General features: G+C 45.1%; 1 protein-coding gene across 1 annotated transcript in view; it reads right to left on the bottom strand.

Moving 5' to 3' along the window:
* Nucleotides 1-17,728: 17,728 nt before the first annotated feature.
* Nucleotides 17,729-18,298, bottom strand: part of LOC110516378 (D(1) dopamine receptor-like) — a 2,821-nt gene continuing 2,251 nt past the window's right edge. The window contains exon 3 of the mRNA XM_036989391.1: nt 17,729-18,298. This exon is cut by the window's right edge and continues 458 nt beyond it. Within this exon, the coding sequence (XP_036845286.1) occupies nt 18,113-18,298 (186 nt within the window). The 3' untranslated portion in view covers nt 17,729-18,112.

The following is an 18,298-nucleotide window of genomic DNA, read 5'->3' as shown; positions in this document are numbered from 1 at the left end:
TCTCTGCCTCCTCTCCCTGTCTCTCTCTCTGTCTCTCTCTCTGTCTCGTCACTCTGCCTCCTCTCTCCACCTCCTCTCTCTGCCTCATCTCTCCACCTCCTCTCTCTGCCTCCTCTCTCTGCCTCCTCTCTCTGCCTCCTCTCTCTGTCTCCTCTCTCTGCCTCCTCTCTCTTCCTCCTCTCTCTGCCTCCTCTCTCCACCTCCTCTCTCTGCCTCCTCTCTCTGCCTACTCTCTCTGCCTCCTCTCTCTGTCTCCTCTCTCTGCCTCCTCTCTCTTCCTCCTCTCTCTGTCTCTCTCTCTGCCTCCTCTCTCTGCCACTTCTCTCTGCCTCCTCTATCTGCCTCCTCTCTCTGTCTCTCTCTCCGCCTCCTCTCTCTGTCTCTCTCTGCCGCCTCTCTCTGCCTCCTCTCTCTGCCTCCTCTCTCTGCCTCCTCTCTCTGTCTCTCTCCGCCTCCTCTCTCTGCCACTTCTCTCTGCCTCCTCTCTCTGCCTCCTCTCTCTGCCTCCTCTCTCTGCCTCCTCTCTCTGACTCCTCTCTCTGTCTCCTCTCTCTGTCTCCTCTCTTTCGCTACAGCAGTCTGATCTCCTCTTCACTCAGGAAGAAAGCCCAGATGTAATACAAAGCTAAGCCCCGTCCCCAGAGGGGGGTTCTGACGTCTGATTTAACTTGGGTTGTATCTCAAAGGTCTCTGTATTCCCTATTGGGCCCTGGTCAAAGATAGTGCACTACATAGGGATGAGGGTGCTATTGGGCCCTGGTCAAAGATAGTGCACTACATAGGGATTAGGGTGCTATTGGGCCCTGGTCAAAGATAGTGCACTACATAGGGATTAGGGTGCTATTGGGCCCTGGTCAAAAATAGTGCACTACATAGGGATTAGGGTGCTATTGGGCCCTGGTCAAAGATAGTGCACTACATAGGGAGTAGGGTGCTATTGGGCCCTGGTCAAAAGTTGTGCACTACATAGGGAGTAGGGTGCTATTGGGCCCTGGTCAAAGATAGTGCACTACATAGGGATTAGGGTGCTATTGGGCCCTGGTCAAAGATAGTCCACTACATAGGGATTAGGGTGCTATTGGGCCCTGGTCAAAGATAGTGCACTACATAGGGAGTAGGGTGCTATTGGGCCCTGGTCAAAAGTTGTGCACTACATAGGGAGTAGGGTGCTATTGGGCCCTGGTCAAAAGTTGTGCACTACATAGGGAGTAGGGTGCTATTGGGCCCTGGTCAAAGATAGTGCACTACATAGGGATGAGGGTGCTATTGGGCCCTGGTCAAAGATAGTGCACTACATAGGGATGAGGGTGCTATTGGGCCCTGGTCAAAGATAGTGCACTACATAGGGAGTAGGGTGCTATTGGGCCCTGGTCAAAGATAGTGCACTACATAGGGAGTAGGGTGCTATTGGGCCCTGGTCAAAGATAGTGCACTACATAGGGATTAGGGTGCTATTGGGCCCTGGTCAAAGATACTGCACTACATAGGGATTAGGGTGCTATTGGGCCCTGGTCAAAGATAGTGCACTACATAGGGATTAGGGTGCTATTGGGCCCTGGTCAAAGATAGTGCACTACATAGGGATGAGGGTGCTATTGGGCCCTGGTCAAAGATAGTGCACTACATAGGGATGAGGGTGCTATTGGGCCCTGGTCAAAGATAGTGCACTACATAGGGATGAGGGTGCTATTGGGCCCTGGTCAAAGATAGTGCACTACATAGGGATGAGGGTGCTATTGGGCCCTGGTCAAAGATAGTGCACTACATAGGGATGAGGGTGCTCTGGGGCCTGGTCAAAAGTTGTGCACTACATAGGGAGCCATTTGGGATGCACCCTAGGTCACTAACCAGGTCATATGGGATAAGTAGTGGGTCAAAGCTAACATAGTGTATAACAAACTGGATTATGAAGACAACGTTGCATCCTATCCCCTAGATAGTGCACTACTTCTGACCAGAAACCTATGGGGCCCTGGTCAAAAAGGTGCACACTACATAGGGGATAGGTTGCCATTTGGTAAGAATATCTGCCTCAGGTTGTAACTACAGAGCCATGACCTAGATGTAAAAGAAAGAAAGAAAGAAAGAAAGAGAGAGAGAGAGAGAGAGAGAGAGAGAGAGAGAGAGAGAGAGAGAGAGAGAGAAAGAGAGAGAGAGAAAGAGAGAGAGGGAGAGAGAGAGGGAGAGAGAGAGAGAGAGAGAAGGAAAAGGCCCCAACCAGTAATGTATTTATACTGAGTCTCACGTGTGTTTTATCCTGTATTAAACTATCCTGCTGTATCCATCTATGATGATTCTTCAGAACAATATGTCACCTACCTTCTGTGGATTTACAGTTCAACAACTCACATTATAGGGATGGTTTCTTAGACCTAAATTAAGCCATCTCCTCCAGACGAAAAAGCACTTTCTTCAAATGAGATGCTCCCTAGGGCTTCTTCCTGAAATGTGCACTCCTGTACTCCCCGGTAGGGACTGGAACACTGGATTGGTGCAGACTGAATGTCTCCTGTACTCCCCGTTAGGGACTGGAAGACTGGATTGGTGCAGACTGAATGTCTCCTGTACTCCCTGTTAGGGACTGGAACACTGGATTGGTGCAGAGTGAATGTCTCCTGTACTCTCCGTTAGGGACTGGAACACTGGATTGGTGCAGACTGAATGTCTCCTGTACTCTCCGTTAGGGACTGGAACACTGGATTGGTGCAGACTGAATGTCTCCTGTACTCTCCGTTAGGGACTGGAACACTGGATTGGTGCAGACTGAATGTCTCCTGTACTCTCCGTTAGGGACTGGAACACTGGATTGGTGCAGACTGAATGTCTCCTGTACTCCCCGTTAGGGCCTGGAAGACTGGATTGGTGCAGACTGAATGTCTCCTGTACTCCCTGTTAGGGACTGGAACACTGGATTGGTGCAGACTGAATGTCTCCTGTACTCTCCGTTAGGGACTGGAACACTGGATTGGTGCAGACTGAATGTCTCCTGTACTCTCCGTTAGGGACTGGAACACTGGATTGGTGCAGACTGAATGTCTCCTGTACTCTCCGTTAGGGACTGGAAGACTGGATTGGTGCAGACTGAATGTCTACTGTACTTTCCTGATGCTGATCCAATGCTGTAAAATCAGGAGACAACTACACTAGACTAGAGTAGACTGTTAAATCAGGAGACAACTACACTAGACTAGAGTAGACTGTTAAATCAGGAGACAACTACACTAGACTAGAGTAGACTGTTAAATCAGGAGACAACTACAGTAGACTACAGTAGACTGTTAAATCCCTGACGGATAGTCCACTAGACTACAGTAGACTGTTAAATCCCTGATGGAGAGTCCACTAGACTACAGCAGACTGTTAAATCCCTGACGGAGAGTCAGCTAGACTACAGTAGACTGTTATTTCAGGACTCAGCTAGACCACAGTAGACTGTTATTTCAGGACTCAGCTAGACTACAGCAGACTGTTAAATCCCTGACGGAGAGTCCACTAGACTACAGCAGACTGTTAAATCCCTGATGGAGAGTCCACTAGACTACAGCAGACTGTTAAATCCCTGATGGAGAGTCCACTAGACTACAGCAGACTGTTAAATCCCTGACGGAGAGTCAGCTAGACTACAGTAGACTGTTAAATCCCTGACGGAGAGTCCACTAGACTACAGCAGACTGTTAAATCCCTGATGGAGAGTCCACTAGACTACAGCAGACTGTTAAATCCCTGATGGAGAGTCCACTAGACTACAGCAGACTGTTAAATCCCTGACGGAGAGTCAGCTAGACTACAGTAGACTGTTAAATCCCTGACGGAGAGTCCACTAGACTACAGCAGACTGTTAAATCCCTGATGGAGAGTCCACTAGACTACAGCAGACTGTTAAATCCCTGATGGAGAGTCCACTAGACTACAGCAGACTGTTAAATCAGGAGTCAACTAGACTACAGCAGACTGTTAAATCCCTGACGGAGAGTCCACTAGACTACAGCAGACTGTTAAATCCCTGACGGAGAGTCCACTAGACTACAGTAGACTGTTAAATCAGGAGTCCACTAGACTACAGCAGACTGTTAAATCCCTGATGGAGAGTCCACTAGACTACAGCAGACTGTTAAATCCCTGACGGAGAGTCCACTAGAAATCAGCAGACTGTTAAATCCCTGAGTCCACTAGACTACAGCAGACTGTTAAATCCCTGATGGAGAGTCCACTAGACTACAGTAGACTGTTAAATCCCTGATGGAGAGTCCACTAGACTACAGTAGACTGTTAAATCCCTGATGGAGAGTCCACTAGACTACAGTAGACTGTTAAATCCCTGACGGAGAGTCCACTAGACTACAGCAGACTGTTAAATCCCTGATGGAGAGTCCACTAGACTACAGCAGACTGTTAAATCCCTGATGGAGAGTCCACTAGACTACAGCAGACTGTTAAATCCCTGAGTCAGCTAGACTACAGTAGACTGTTAAATCCCTGATGGAGGGTCCACTAGACTACAGCAGACTGTTAAATCCCTGATGGAGAGTCCACTAGACTACAGCAGACTGTTAAATCCCTGATGGAGAGTCCACTAGACTACAGCAGACTGTTAAATCCCTGACGGAGAGTCCACTAGACTACAGCAGACTGTTAAATCCCTGACGGAGAGTCCACTAGACTACAGCAGACTGTTAAATCCCTGAGTCAGCTAGACTACAGTAGACTGTTAAATCCCTGATGGAGGGTCCACTAGACTACAGCAGACTGTTAAATCCCTGATGGAGAGTCCACTAGACTACAGCAGACTGTTAAATCCCTGATGGAGAGTCCACTATACTACAGTAGACTGTTAAATCCCTGAGTCAGCTAGACTACAGTAGACTGTTAAATCCCTGACGGAGAGTCCACTAGACTACAGCAGACTGTTAAATCCCTGATGGAGAGTCCACTAGACTACAGTAGACTGTTAAATCCCTGATGGAGAGTCCACTAGACTACAGCAGACTGTTAAATCCCTGACGGAGAGTCCACTAGACTACAGCAGACTGTTAAATCCCTGATGGAGGGCCCACTAGACTACAGTAGACTGTTAAATCCCTGAGTCCACTAGACTACAGTAGACTGTTAAATCCCTGATGGAGAGTCCACTAGACTACAGCAGACTGTTAAATCCCTGATGGAGAGTCCACTAGACTACAGTAGACTGTTAAATCCCTGATGGAGGGCCCACTAGACTACAGTAGACTGTTAAATCCCTGAGTCAGCTAGACTACAGTAGACTGTTAAATCCCTGACGGAGAGTCCACTAGACTACAGTAGACTGTTAAATCAGGAGTCAACTAGACTACAGTAGACTGTTAAATCCCTGATGGAGAGTCCACTAGACTACAGTAGACTGTTAAATCAGGAGTCAACTAGACTACAGCAGACTGTTAAATCCCTGATGGAGAGTCCACTAGACTACAGCAGACTGTTAAATCCCTGACGGAGATTCCACTAGACTACAGTAGACTGTTAAATCCCTGATGGAGAGTCAACTAGACTACAGCAGACTGTTAAATCCCTGATGGAGAGTCAACTAGACTACAGTAGACTGTTAAATCCCTGACGGAGATTCCACTAGACTACAGTAGACTGTTAAATCCCTGATGGAGAGTCAACTAGACTACAGCAGACTGTTAAATCCCTGATGGAGAGTCAACTAGACTACAGTAGACTGTTAAATCCCTGACGGAGATTCCACTAGACTACAGTAGACTGTTAAATCCCTGACGGAGAGTCAGCTAGACTACAGTAGACTGTTAAATCCCTGACGGAGAGTCAGCTAGACTACAGTAGACTGTTAAATCCCTGACGGAGAGTCAGCTAGACTACAGTAGACTGTTAAATCCCTGACGGAGAGTCCACTAGACTACAGTAGACTGTTAAATCCCTGACGGAGAGTCCACTAGACTACAGTAGACTGTTAAATCCCTGACGGAGAGTCCACTAGACTACAGTAGACTGTTGAATCCCTGATGGAGAGTCCACTAGACTACAGCAGACTGTTAAATCCCTGACGGAGATTCCACTAGACTACAGTAGACTGTTAAATCCCTGACGGAGAGTCAGCTAGACCACAGTAGACTGTTATTTCAGGACTCAGCTAGACTACAGTAGACTGTTAAATCCCTGACGGAGAGTCAGCTAGACTACAGTAGACTGTTAAATCAGGACTCAGCTAGACTACAGTAGACTGTTAAATCCAGACTGTTAAATCCCTGACGGAGAGTCCACTAGACTGCGTCAGAAAGGGAGTGAATACAACCACGTCCAACTTCAGATGCAGCTCATTCAAGTCAACAAACATGTAATCAGAGTGTTATCAACTACAACAACAGAGATGTAATCAGAGTGTTATCAACTACAACATCATAGATGTAATCAGAGGGTTATCAACTACAACAACACAGATGTAATCAGAGTGTTATCAACTACAACAACACAGATGTAATCAGAGTGTTATCAACTACAACATCATAGATGTAATCAGAGGGTTATCAACTACAACAACACAGATGTAATCAGAGGGTTTGATTAGATGTTCAGGAGTCTTATGGCTTGGGGGTAGATAATGTTTAGAAGCCTCTTGGACCTAGACTTGGCGCTCCGGTACCGCTTGCTGTGCGGAAACAGAGAGAACAGTCTATGATTAGGGAGTCTGGAGTCTTTTACAATTTTTAGGGCCTTCTTCTAACACAGCCTGGTATAGAGGTCCTGGATGGCAGGGAGCTGGGCCCCAGTGATGTACAGGTGGTCTACACCACCACCTGGTATAGAGGTCCTGGATGCAGGGAGCTTGGCCCCAGTGATGTACTGGGCTGTACGCACTACCTTCTGTAGTGCCTTCTGTTCAGAGGCCGAGCAGTCTCATCTTCCCCCTGTGTTTCTATAAATACCTTGGTTACTTCATCCCAGTCTCCATTCCCCCTGTGTTAAATACCTTGGTTACTTCATCCCAGTCTCATCTCCCCCCTGTGTAAATAAATACCTTGGTTACTTCATCCCAGTCTCATCTCCCCCCTGTGTAAATAAATACCTTGGTTACTTCATCCCAGTCTCATCTCCCCCCTGTGTAAATAAATACCCTGGTTACTTCATCCCAGTCTCATCTCCCCCCTGTGTTAATAAATACCTTGGTTACTTCATCCCAGTCTCCATCTACCCCCTGTGTTAAATACCTTGGTTACTTCATCCCAGTCTCATTCCCCCCTGTGTAAATAAATACCTTGGTTACTTCATCCCAGTCTCATCTCCCCCTGTGTAAATAAATACCTTGGTTACTTCATCCCAGTCTCATCTCCCCCCTGTGTTTCTATAAATACCTTGGTTACTTCATCCCAGTCTCATCTCCCCCCTGTGTTTCTATAAATACCTTGGTTACTTCATCCCAGTCTCATCTCCCCCCTGTGTAAATAAATACCTTGGTTACTTCATCCCAGTCTCATCTCCCCCCTGTGTAAATAAATACCCTGGTTACTTCATCCCAGTCTCATCTCCCCCCTGTGTTAATAAATACCTTGGTTACTTCATCCCAGTCTCCATCTACCCCCTGTGTTAAATACCTTGGTTACTTCATCCCAGTCTCATTCCCCCCTGTGTAAATAAATACCTTGGTTACTTCATCCCAGTCTCATCTCCCCCTGTGTAAATAAATACCTTGGTTACTTCATCCCAGTCTCATCTCCCCCCTGTGTTTCTATAAATACCTTGGTTACTTCATCCCAGTCTCATCTCCCCCCTGTGTTTCTATAAATACCTTGGTTACTTCATCCCAGTCTCATCTCCCCCCTGTGTTTCTATAAATACCTTGGTTACTTCATCCCAGTCTCATCTCCCCCCTGTGTTTCTATAAATACCTTGATTACTTCATCCCAGTCTCATCTCCCCCCTGTGTTTCTATAAATACCTTGGTTACTTCATCCCACTTGTCACGTTCTGGCCTTTATTTCCGTTGTTTTGTATTTATTTAGTATGGTCAGGGCGTGAGTTGGGTGGGCAGTCTATGTTTGTTTTCTATGTTTTGGGGCATTTCTATGTTTTCGGCCTAGTATGGTTCTCAATCAGAGGCAGGTGTCATTAGTTGTCTCTGATTGAGAATCATACTTAGGTAGCCTGGGTTGCACTGTTTGTTTGTGGGTGATTGTCTATGTTAGTGGCTTGTTTCAGCACAGGTCTCATTTTGTAGCTTCACGGTCGAATTTGGTTTATTGTTTTTGTTACTCTCTTGTATAGTGTTCAGTCTTTCGTTATTAAAGATTTACCATGGACACTTACCACGCCGCATATTGGTCCTCTGATCCTTTTCGCCTCTCCTCTTCAGACGAAGAGGAGGACGACCGTGACACCAGTCTCCATCTCCCCCTGTGTCAATAAATACCTTGGTTACTTCATCCCAGTCTCCATCTCCCCCCTGTGTCAATAAATACCTTGGTTACTTCATCCCAGTCTCCTCGTCAGAATCTGCTCTTGGGTTCCCCTGTTCCACTCCGTGTAATAATTTGCCTCGATGCGAGCATAGAAGTAGTTCAGCTCGTCTGGTAGGCTTGTGTCACTGTGCAGCTCTCGGCTGTGCTTCCCTTTGTAGTCTGTAACGGTCTGCAAGCCCTGCCTCATGCAGCGTGCTTTGGATACAGTGTAGTACGATTTGACCTTAGTCCTGTATTGACGCTTTGCCTGTTTGATGGTTCGTCGGAGGGCAGAGCGGGAATTCTTGTAAGCTTCCGGGTTAGAGTCCCGCTCCTTGAAAACGGCAGCTCTAGCCTTTAGCTCAGTGAGGATGTTGCCCGTAATCCATGACTTCTGGTTGGGGTATGTACGTACGGTCACTGTGGGGACGACGTCATCAATGTAATTATTGATGAAGCCAGTGACTGATGTGGTGTACTCCTCAATGGCATCGGAAGAATCCCGGAACATGCTAGAAAAACAGTCCTGTAGCTTAGCATCTGCTTCATCCGACCAATGTTTTATTGCCCGGGTCACTGGTGCTTTCTGCTTTAATTTTTGCTTATAAGCAAGAATCAGGAGGATAGAGTTATGGTCAGATTTTCCAAATAGAGGGCGAGGGAGAGCTTTGTACGTGTCTCTGTGTGTAGAGGACAGGTGGTCTAGAGTTTTTTTTTTTCCTTCTGGTTCCACATTTAACATGCTGATAAAAATTAGGTAAAACGGATTTAAGTTTCCCTGCATTACTGTCCCCGGCCACTAGGAGCGCTGCCTCTGGATGAGCGTTTTCTTGTTTGCTTATGACGGAATACAACTCAATGATTGCGGTCTTAGTGCTAGCATCGGTCTGTGGTGGTATGTAAACAGCTACAAAATAAAATACAGACGAAAACTCTCTAGGTAGATAGTGTGGTCTACAGCTTAACATGAGATACTCTACCTCAGGCGAGCAATAGCGCGAGACTTCCTTAGATATCGTGCACCAGCCGTTGTTTACAAATATGTCCGCCACCCTTTGTCTTACCAGACGCCGCTGTTCTGTCTGGTGCAGCGTATAACCAGCCAGCTGTATGTTGATAATGTCGTCATTCAGCCACGACTCTGTGAAACATGAGACATGACCGTTTTTAATGTCCCGTTGGTAGTTTAATCTTCCTCTTCGGTCGTCAATTTTATTTTCCAATGATTGCACGTTAGCTAGCAGAACGAAAGGCAGAGGAGGTTTATTCAATCGCCTTCTCTTTCTGTTCCCGGGAAAGCAGTATGTCCTTCACGTCGGGCTCGTCGGAATCTCACTTATTTTCCCCTCCCTCCCTCCCTCCCTCCCTTGTCCTATATCTATTCCACTCCTCTTAAACACGTCCTCTCTACTCTTCTCTCCCTCCCTCCCTCCCTCCCTCCCTTGTCCCATCTCTACTCCACTCCTCTTAAACACGTCCTCTCTACTCTTCTCTCCCTTTCTCTCTCCCTCTCCTCTTATCCCTCTCTCATGCGAGCAAGAAATCATTAATTTGTTAATCACATCCTATCCCTGATTAGGGTTAGTGTGACCTGCCTCATGCATGGTTGGCACAGAGGGACAAACTGAATCTTCATGAATGACTGGCTTGAATTGTGAGTTTGACACCACACAATTTATTTTCGTAATGAGCCAAAATGTATTGCTTTAAACCCAAAGTTGCAAAGGAAAAACACATCACCGGATTCACAGGGAATACATGACATAGTATGGAGATGCAATACTCCAAGCCGCAGCTTCATACTACTTGTCCAACGTAGAGAAACTGATGCTGTATACTGGTTGTTGAGGTGAATTGGCATGGGATATGAGGGGTCCATGGGTGGCTTTTGGATTGTCTTACTCGTTGATAGGAAGACGTTTGGTCCAAATCAGATGTTGCGTACTATATTTACTGAATATTATCTGAATCCTATAAATTAAAATCAATATTACATCCCCTCGGTCTCTGATTGTCTACTCTCCTTAATCTGGATTAATATTGCATCACCTCGGTCTCTGCTTGTCTACTCTCCTTAACCTGGATCAATATTACATCCCCTCGGTCTCTGATTGTCTACTCTCCTTAATCTGGATTAATATTACATCACCTCGGTTTCTGCTTGTCTACTCTCCTTAATCTGGATCAATCTGGATCAATATTACATCCCCTCGGTCTCTGATTGTCTACTCTCCTTATTCTGGATTAATATTGCATCACCTCGGCCTCTGCTTGTCTACTCTCCTTAACCTGGATCAATATTACATCCCCTCGGTCTCTGCTTGTCTACTCTCCTTAACCAGGATCAATATTACATCACCTATTTCATTGGACAGATCTGAAAGAACTGACCAGGTGAAAGTCATTAAGCCTAATGATGAGCGGACACCATAATGGTGGAGTTCCTGCCAGACTGCGTTACAGCAGAAGCCAGATCTCACAATGGCCTGGATAGACATGTGACATATCCACTAACCACATCATATAACATAGCAATTGGATACCCGACTGCACGATTGATGACGTGGCAAGCAACCATTGATTGATGCAATGCAATGCCTGCACATTGGACGTCTAGTCGGGGAGGAAGTCTACCATTGGTTTGACCTGACAAGTCTCAGGCTAGCCTGGAGAAATCTAGTCTGTTTGTGCTAACATTCTACTCATGGAATGTGACAAGGAGTGGAAAGTTAGCACAAACAGACGGGATTTCTCCAGACTAGTCTTAAACTACCTGAATTCTCACACATAAAGACACTCAAGGATATTGTATATCTCAAACGTGTATTCACATTAACTTTCCACATATTGTACATCTCTCTCTCTCTCTCTCAGTTGACTAACCCTCCCTCCTCTCTGACATGTGTACTTACTTCTCAATTTAACCCTGACACACACCCCAGACATTTAAAACCAATTAACAGTTCCCACGGGAGCCATTATCTGCAGCACCTGCTGCCCTTCAGGGCACATTTGGCCGTCGCACACCCAAGTGGCAGGAAATGGGTGGAGGTGTGCTCCAGTTAAAAGCTTCCCAAAGCAGTAATGGAACTAGAACCGAAGGGAATGAAGGATATGAAATAAGGACAGTCATTAGGCAGACACCGTCTGCGTCTGAAATGGGACCCTATTCCCTATGTAGTGCACTACTTTTGGCCAGAGCCTATTGGGGTGTAGTGCACTACTTTTGGCCAGGGCCTATTGGGGTGTAGTGCACTACTTTTGACCAGGGCCTATAGGGCTGTCGTGCACTACTTTTGACCAGGGCCTATAGGGCTGTCGTGCACTACTTTTGACCAGGACCTATTGGGCTGTCGTGCACTACTTTTGACCAGGGCCAATAGGGCTGTCGTGCACTACTTTTGACCAGGGCCTATTGGGCTGTCGTGCACTACTTTTGACCAGGCCAATAGGGCTGTCGTGCACTACATTTGACCAGGGCCTATAGGACTGTCGTGCACTACTTTTGACCATGGCCTATAGGGCTGTCGTGCACTACTTTTGACCAGGACCTATAGGGCTGTCGTGCACTACTTTTGACCAGGCCAATAGGGTGCTATGTTTTCTATTTATTCATCCGTTATTTTACCAGGTTGACTGAGACCTTCTCATTTGCATGAGACCTGTCTTTAGAAGTCTTTAGAGAAATAAACTTTAAAAATACATAAAACATGAATTGGTAGAACGACCCTTAAACAGCCACATGAAGGCCTGAAATGGTAGAACAACCCTTATATAGCTTCATGAAGGCCTGAAATGGTAGAACGACCCTTAAACAGCCACATGAAGGCCTGAAATGGTAGAACGACCCTTAAACAGCCACATGAAGGCCTAAAATGGTAGAACGACCCTTAAACAGCCACATGAAGGCCTGAAATGGTAGAACGACCCTTAAACAGCCACATGAAGGCCTGAAATGGTAGAACGACCCTTAAACAGCCACATGAAGGCCTGAATTGGTGGAACGACCCTTAAACAGCCACATGAAGGCCTGAATTGGTGGAACGACCCTTAAACAGCCACATGAAGGCCTGAATTGGTAGAACGACCCTTATACAGCTTCATGAAGGCCTGATACGGGTTGGCTACTTACAATTACATTATTATGGACAAAAGAGCGACATTATTTGTATTTGTCAAATGGCAAGCCAGCACAAAGGGAGTCCCTCAGGGGAGTCCCTCAATTTGGGATTAATTTAATTTACCTTGAATATTGCAGCCCATTTGTGTAGGCTATTCAGCAGACAAAACCGCTCAACAATAAATAGTGGCTGAATTCATCCTTGTTGTTAGGCTATTTCATATGTAATTTTTGTCATTTTTAAATAGCAGCTAAATACGATATATAGCTATAGATAGTACACTGCATAATGAAATAAACCCTAGTAAGCTATTGTTTTGAGGGTGGGCTGACTGTATAATTTGGCATGAGTAGATTGGTTTTACGCACGAACTTTCTATCCAAGCTGGGAGAGGGCACGAGGACGGCGTAGGTAACGCTGCTGTCAGCTCTTAGCCCGTACAGGACTGTTGCGAACTCTAAAATAAATCAGTTGGTTGCTGATTAGTATGCTGTTGGATCGAACATTTATTTTTACAATATGCAATGTTTGAATTTTCAACTTTAATCACTGAACAAGTAAATGCGTTATTGCCAGCAGCCAGCGTTCTAAAGACGGCATTATTACGACCCCGTGTATTCCTAACGCGTGGTGAAATATTAGGCTTAACATGAGAAAATGAGCACCAAATAGGCCTACCAATAAACATTGATCCATGACCTAAAGCAAATCTCTGGCACCACAGAGGGGATCCAGTAAAACTGAGTTATGCCAGTGAACTACTCAATGTTATGAGTAGATCGGTCAGTCGACGCATTAGGGATTTGACACGGACTACAGTCAAAAGCTTTACACATTTAAACATGTCTATATATATATATATATATATATATATATATATATTATAATAATACACAATTTAAAAAATTACATTTACTTCAAATAAATATTTTGGTCTTTTAACTGTATTTGTGTCAGGTGCGTGTGGGCCTTGGCGTTTGGTCTTGGCCTTCTATTACAGAATGTTCGACACAAACACCATTCTAGAACACTGTAACTAGATGAGACAATAATAGGAAGGAGAAGAAAGGGGACAGTCATTGGCTGTTGTGTTACTGCATGTTTTATTGAGACCCTGGAGCTGTGTTGAATTTTTATTGAGACCCTGGAGGTGTGTTGATTGAATGCATTACAGAAGAGTGGTGTGCCAGGATGTACCAGTGTGTTGTGGCTCAGGAGCATGGCTTAGAAGGTCAAACACTCCCATGTGCGCTTTCTCTCGCTCTTTCTGTCTCTCTTTGTGTCCCTTGCTATCATTGTCTGCCTGTCCCTCCTCTATCTCTGTTTTTGTTTCTCTCTCCATCCAACTCTCCCACATCCCCCTCTCCCTCTCTCCCTCTCCCTCTCCCTCCCCCTCCCCCTCCCCCTCGCCCTCTCCCTCTCCCTCTCCCTCTCCCTCGCCCTCTCCCTCTCCCTCTCCCTCTCCCTCTCCCTCTCCCCAAAGACCTTTCCTGTCCTGTTCACAGTACATCACATTGACCTTGTTTCATACAGATGTAGGATTTACATTTGAGCCAGTTTGCTACAGCAGGAAAATAATCCTGCAGCAACAGGAAATGTGGATTACAATTAATGGACATTTTGGATGGAAAAATCAAGTTTGAAATTTTAATGTGGAAATTGCAAACTTCAGAAGCCTTTTTAACCTAAAATGCCCTACACATTTAAAGTTTCCTGCATGGCAGGAAAGTTCTCCTGCAACAGGGTGATCAAATTACGATCCTACATCAGTATGACTCAGTATGTCCCAAATGACCCTGGTCAAAAGTAGTGCACTATATAGGGAATAGGGTGCCATAGGGTCCTGGTCTAAAGTAGTGCACTATAGAGGGAATAGGGTGCCATAGGGTCCTGGTCTAAAGTAGTGCACTATATAGGGAATAGGGTGCCATTGGGCTCTGATCTAAAGTAGTGCACTATATAGGGAATAGGGTGCCATTGGGCTCTGGTCTAAAGTAGTGCACTATATAGGGAATAGGGTGCCATAGGGTCCTGATCTAAAGTAGTGCACTATAGAGGGAATAGGGTGCCATAGGGTCCTGATCTAAAGTAGTGCACTATAGAGGGAATAGGGTGCCATAGGGTCCTGATCTAAAGTAGTGCACTATAGAGGGAATAGGGTGCCATAGGGTCCTGATCTAAAGTAGTGCACTATATAGCAACAACAAAATAGAAATAAAAAGAACAGAAGAGGAAAAACACTAACAGCCTGCTGCTTAGCTTTCCACCAATCAGGGACCAAACACATGATGACAGGTTAACAGTCCAGGGAGAGAACCTAGAGGTGGTAGGGAGGGAGAGAGAGGAGGGAGGTTACGCAACTAACACACCATCTATGTCACTCTCTGTCTCTGTCTCTCCATTTCTCTGCCTCTCTCGCTCACTCCATTTCTCCCTCTCTCTCTCTCAATTTCTCTCTCTCTCTCTCACTCTTCCTCTCTCTTTTTCTCACTCTTTCTCTCTCTCTCTCTCTCTCTCTCTCTCTCTCTTTCACTCTTAAACACAGACACACAGACACTCTCTCTCTGGGCTTAGCTTTTAGTCAGAGGCAAGCATATACACACATTCTGCATGTTAGGTTATGGATCGGAGAGATTTGATTCAGGAAACCGTTACGCAAAGCCATTCCAACCAACCTTCACGGGTTACAATAAGCAACCTGGGTTCAAATATTATTTGAGAAAATGAATTGATCTGATCCAAATTGGTCATTTTAATTCATAGGATTCAGATAATATTCAGTAAATATAGTACCCAACATCTGATTTGGACCAAACGTCTTCCTATCAATGAATAAGACAATCCAAAAGCCACCCACGGCCCCCTCATACCCCATGCCAATTCACCTCAACAACCAGTACACAGCATCAGTTTCTCTATGTTGGACAAGTAGTATGAAGATGCGGCTTGGAGTATTGCATCTTCATACTATGTCATGTATTCCCTGTGAATCTGGTGATGTGTTTTTCTCCCTCTGTTCTGAGAAATGTCTAACTGAAGTAGCCTGCATTAAAGTAGTGTGCATGTACGAGGTTATGACAACTAGATGCAGCTGTTCCTGTGTTTATTAAATAGATCACGTTTCCTTTGCAACTATGTTGGACGAGTAGTATGAAGCTGCGGCTTGGAGTATTGCATCTTCATACTATGTAATGTATTCCCTGTGAATCTGGTGCTGTGTTTTTCCTTTGCAACTTTGGGTTTAAAGCAATACATTTTGGCTCATTACGAAAATAAATTGTGTGGAGAAACTCACAATTCAAGCCAGTCATTCATGAAGATTCAGTTTGTCCCTCTGTGCCAACCATGCATGAGGCAGGTCACACTAACCCTAATCAGGGATAGGATGTGATTGACAAATTAGTGATTTCTTGCTCGCATGAGAGAGGGATAAGAGGAGAGGGAGAGAGAAAGGGAGAGAAGAGTAGAGAGGACGTGTTTAAGAGGAGTGGAGTAGAGATGGGACAAGGGAGGGAGGGAGGGAGGGAGGGAGGGAGGGAGGGAGGGAGGGAGGGAGGGAGGGAGGGAGGGAGGGAGGGAGGGAGGGAGGGAGGGGAGAAGAAAATAAGTGAGAGAGAGATGGAGAGGAGGGAGGAAAATAAGTGGGTGAGAGATGGAGAGGAGGGAGAGGTGTGGAGAGAGAGAGAGAGAGGGAGCTCTGGCTGTGAGACTTTGTTACTGTATAATAGATGCTTGGAAATACCCAGGATGGACATCATCATCGTCACCGTGACATGACATCACACAAGATCCCCAGGGCCTGGAGAGATAATCCCTGATAATCTGAGAAATACAGAGGCTGTGTCCCAAAGGACACTATATAGAGAATAGAGTGCCACTGGATCCTGGACAAAAGTAGTGCACTACAGCCCTATAGGCCTTGGTTAAAAGTAGTGCACTAAAGCCCTATAGGCCTTGGTCACATGTAGTGCACTAAAGCCCTATAGGCCTTGGTCAAAAGTAGTGCACTAAAGCCCTATAGGCCTTGGTCAAAAGTAGTGCACTAAAGCCCTATAGGCCTTGGTCAAAAGTAGTGCACTAAAGCCCTATAGGCATTGGTCAAAAGTAGTGCACTACATAGGGAAGAGGGTGCCATTGCAGACGCAGACGGTGTCACACTTCCCCCACAAATAAAGTAGTGCACTACAGCCCTATAGGCCTTGGTCAAAAGTAGTGCACTACGTAGGGAAGAGGGTGCCATTGCAGACGCAGACGGTGTCACACTTCCCCCACATATAAAGTAGTGCACTACAGCCCTATAGGTCGTGGTCAAAAGTAGTGTACTACGTAGGGAAGAGGGTGCCATTGCAGACGCAGGCGGTGTCACACTTCCCCCACAAATAAAGCCCACAGGTCCAGAACAAATATGATGTTAATGACGGTGGAGAGACATGGCAGTAGAAATAGACATCTAGATCAGCTCAGGGAAGATCTTTTCTACTCTTCTAACATTCTATCCCCTTCGACAGACTTAGACCAATCAGCAGTTGATATTGACCTAATGATATTGACCTACACCAATCAGGAGTTCATATTGACCAAATGATGTTGACCTACACCAATCAGGAGTTGATATTGACCTAATGATATTGACCTAATGATATTGACCTAATGACCTAATGATATTGACCTACACCAATCAGGAGTTGATATTGACCTAATGATATTGACCTAATGATATTGACCTAATGCAACGGCAGCCTAGAACAGTGTTTTTCAATGTGGTTGTTTACCATTACTATCATTACTATCATTACTATCATTACTATCACTACCATTACTATCATTACTATCATTACTACCATTACTATCATTACTATCATTACTATCATTACCATTACTATCATTACCATTACTATCATTACTATCATTACTATCATTACTATCATTACTATCATTACTATCATTACTATCATTACTACCATTACTATCATTACTACCATTACTATCATTACTATCATTACTATCATTACTATCATTACTATCATTACTACCATTACTATCATTACTATCATTACTATCATTACTACCATTACTATCATTACCATTACTATCATTACCATTACTATCATTACTATCATTACTATCATTACTATCATTACTACCATTACTATCATTACTACCATTACTATCATTACTATCATTACTATCGTTACTATCATTACTATCATTACTATCATTACTATCATTACCATTACTATTAATATCCTTTTCTCCTTGAGGCACCACTTCCATAAAAACAGGTCAGATCAACAACATATTACAGAGCTTTTGTGGGTTCAGGAACGAGAGCTGGAGAAACCTTAGCCTAGAGCATTGGTGGGAAATGGCCCTGTTTCAATCAATCCTCAAATGCTTTTTCATCAAATTGTCCAATGAATGTTTTGGATAAACCTGTCATAGCTATTTCCTGGATGAATGTGATCCATGAACAGCTGAGACAGTACAAGTTGTGGATTCATTTGAAATGAAACGACTACAGACATCAACGGTACGGTCAGTTTGGCACAGTTTGAAAGTTAATCAGAAAGTTTGTGAGGGAATCATTTGAGTCCGTTGTCCCCGGTCCGCTGCTTCTCTTTTACAATCCTCCGCGGGACAGTCGCACTCCGCCTCTGGTTGTGTTATCGTCCCTCTACGGTTCGTTAACGTTGCCGGTGGCGTCCTAGAGAGACCTGCCCCGCTGTCCCCTCTCCCTCTAACCGGGTC

Source organism: Oncorhynchus mykiss, chromosome 10 (assembly GCF_013265735.2).
Source record: "Oncorhynchus mykiss isolate Arlee chromosome 10, USDA_OmykA_1.1, whole genome shotgun sequence".
NCBI classification, from domain to species: domain Eukaryota; kingdom Metazoa; phylum Chordata; class Actinopteri; order Salmoniformes; family Salmonidae; genus Oncorhynchus; species Oncorhynchus mykiss.
Note: the sequence above shows the minus strand (reverse complement) of the source record. Positions and strands in the feature narration are given on the sequence as shown.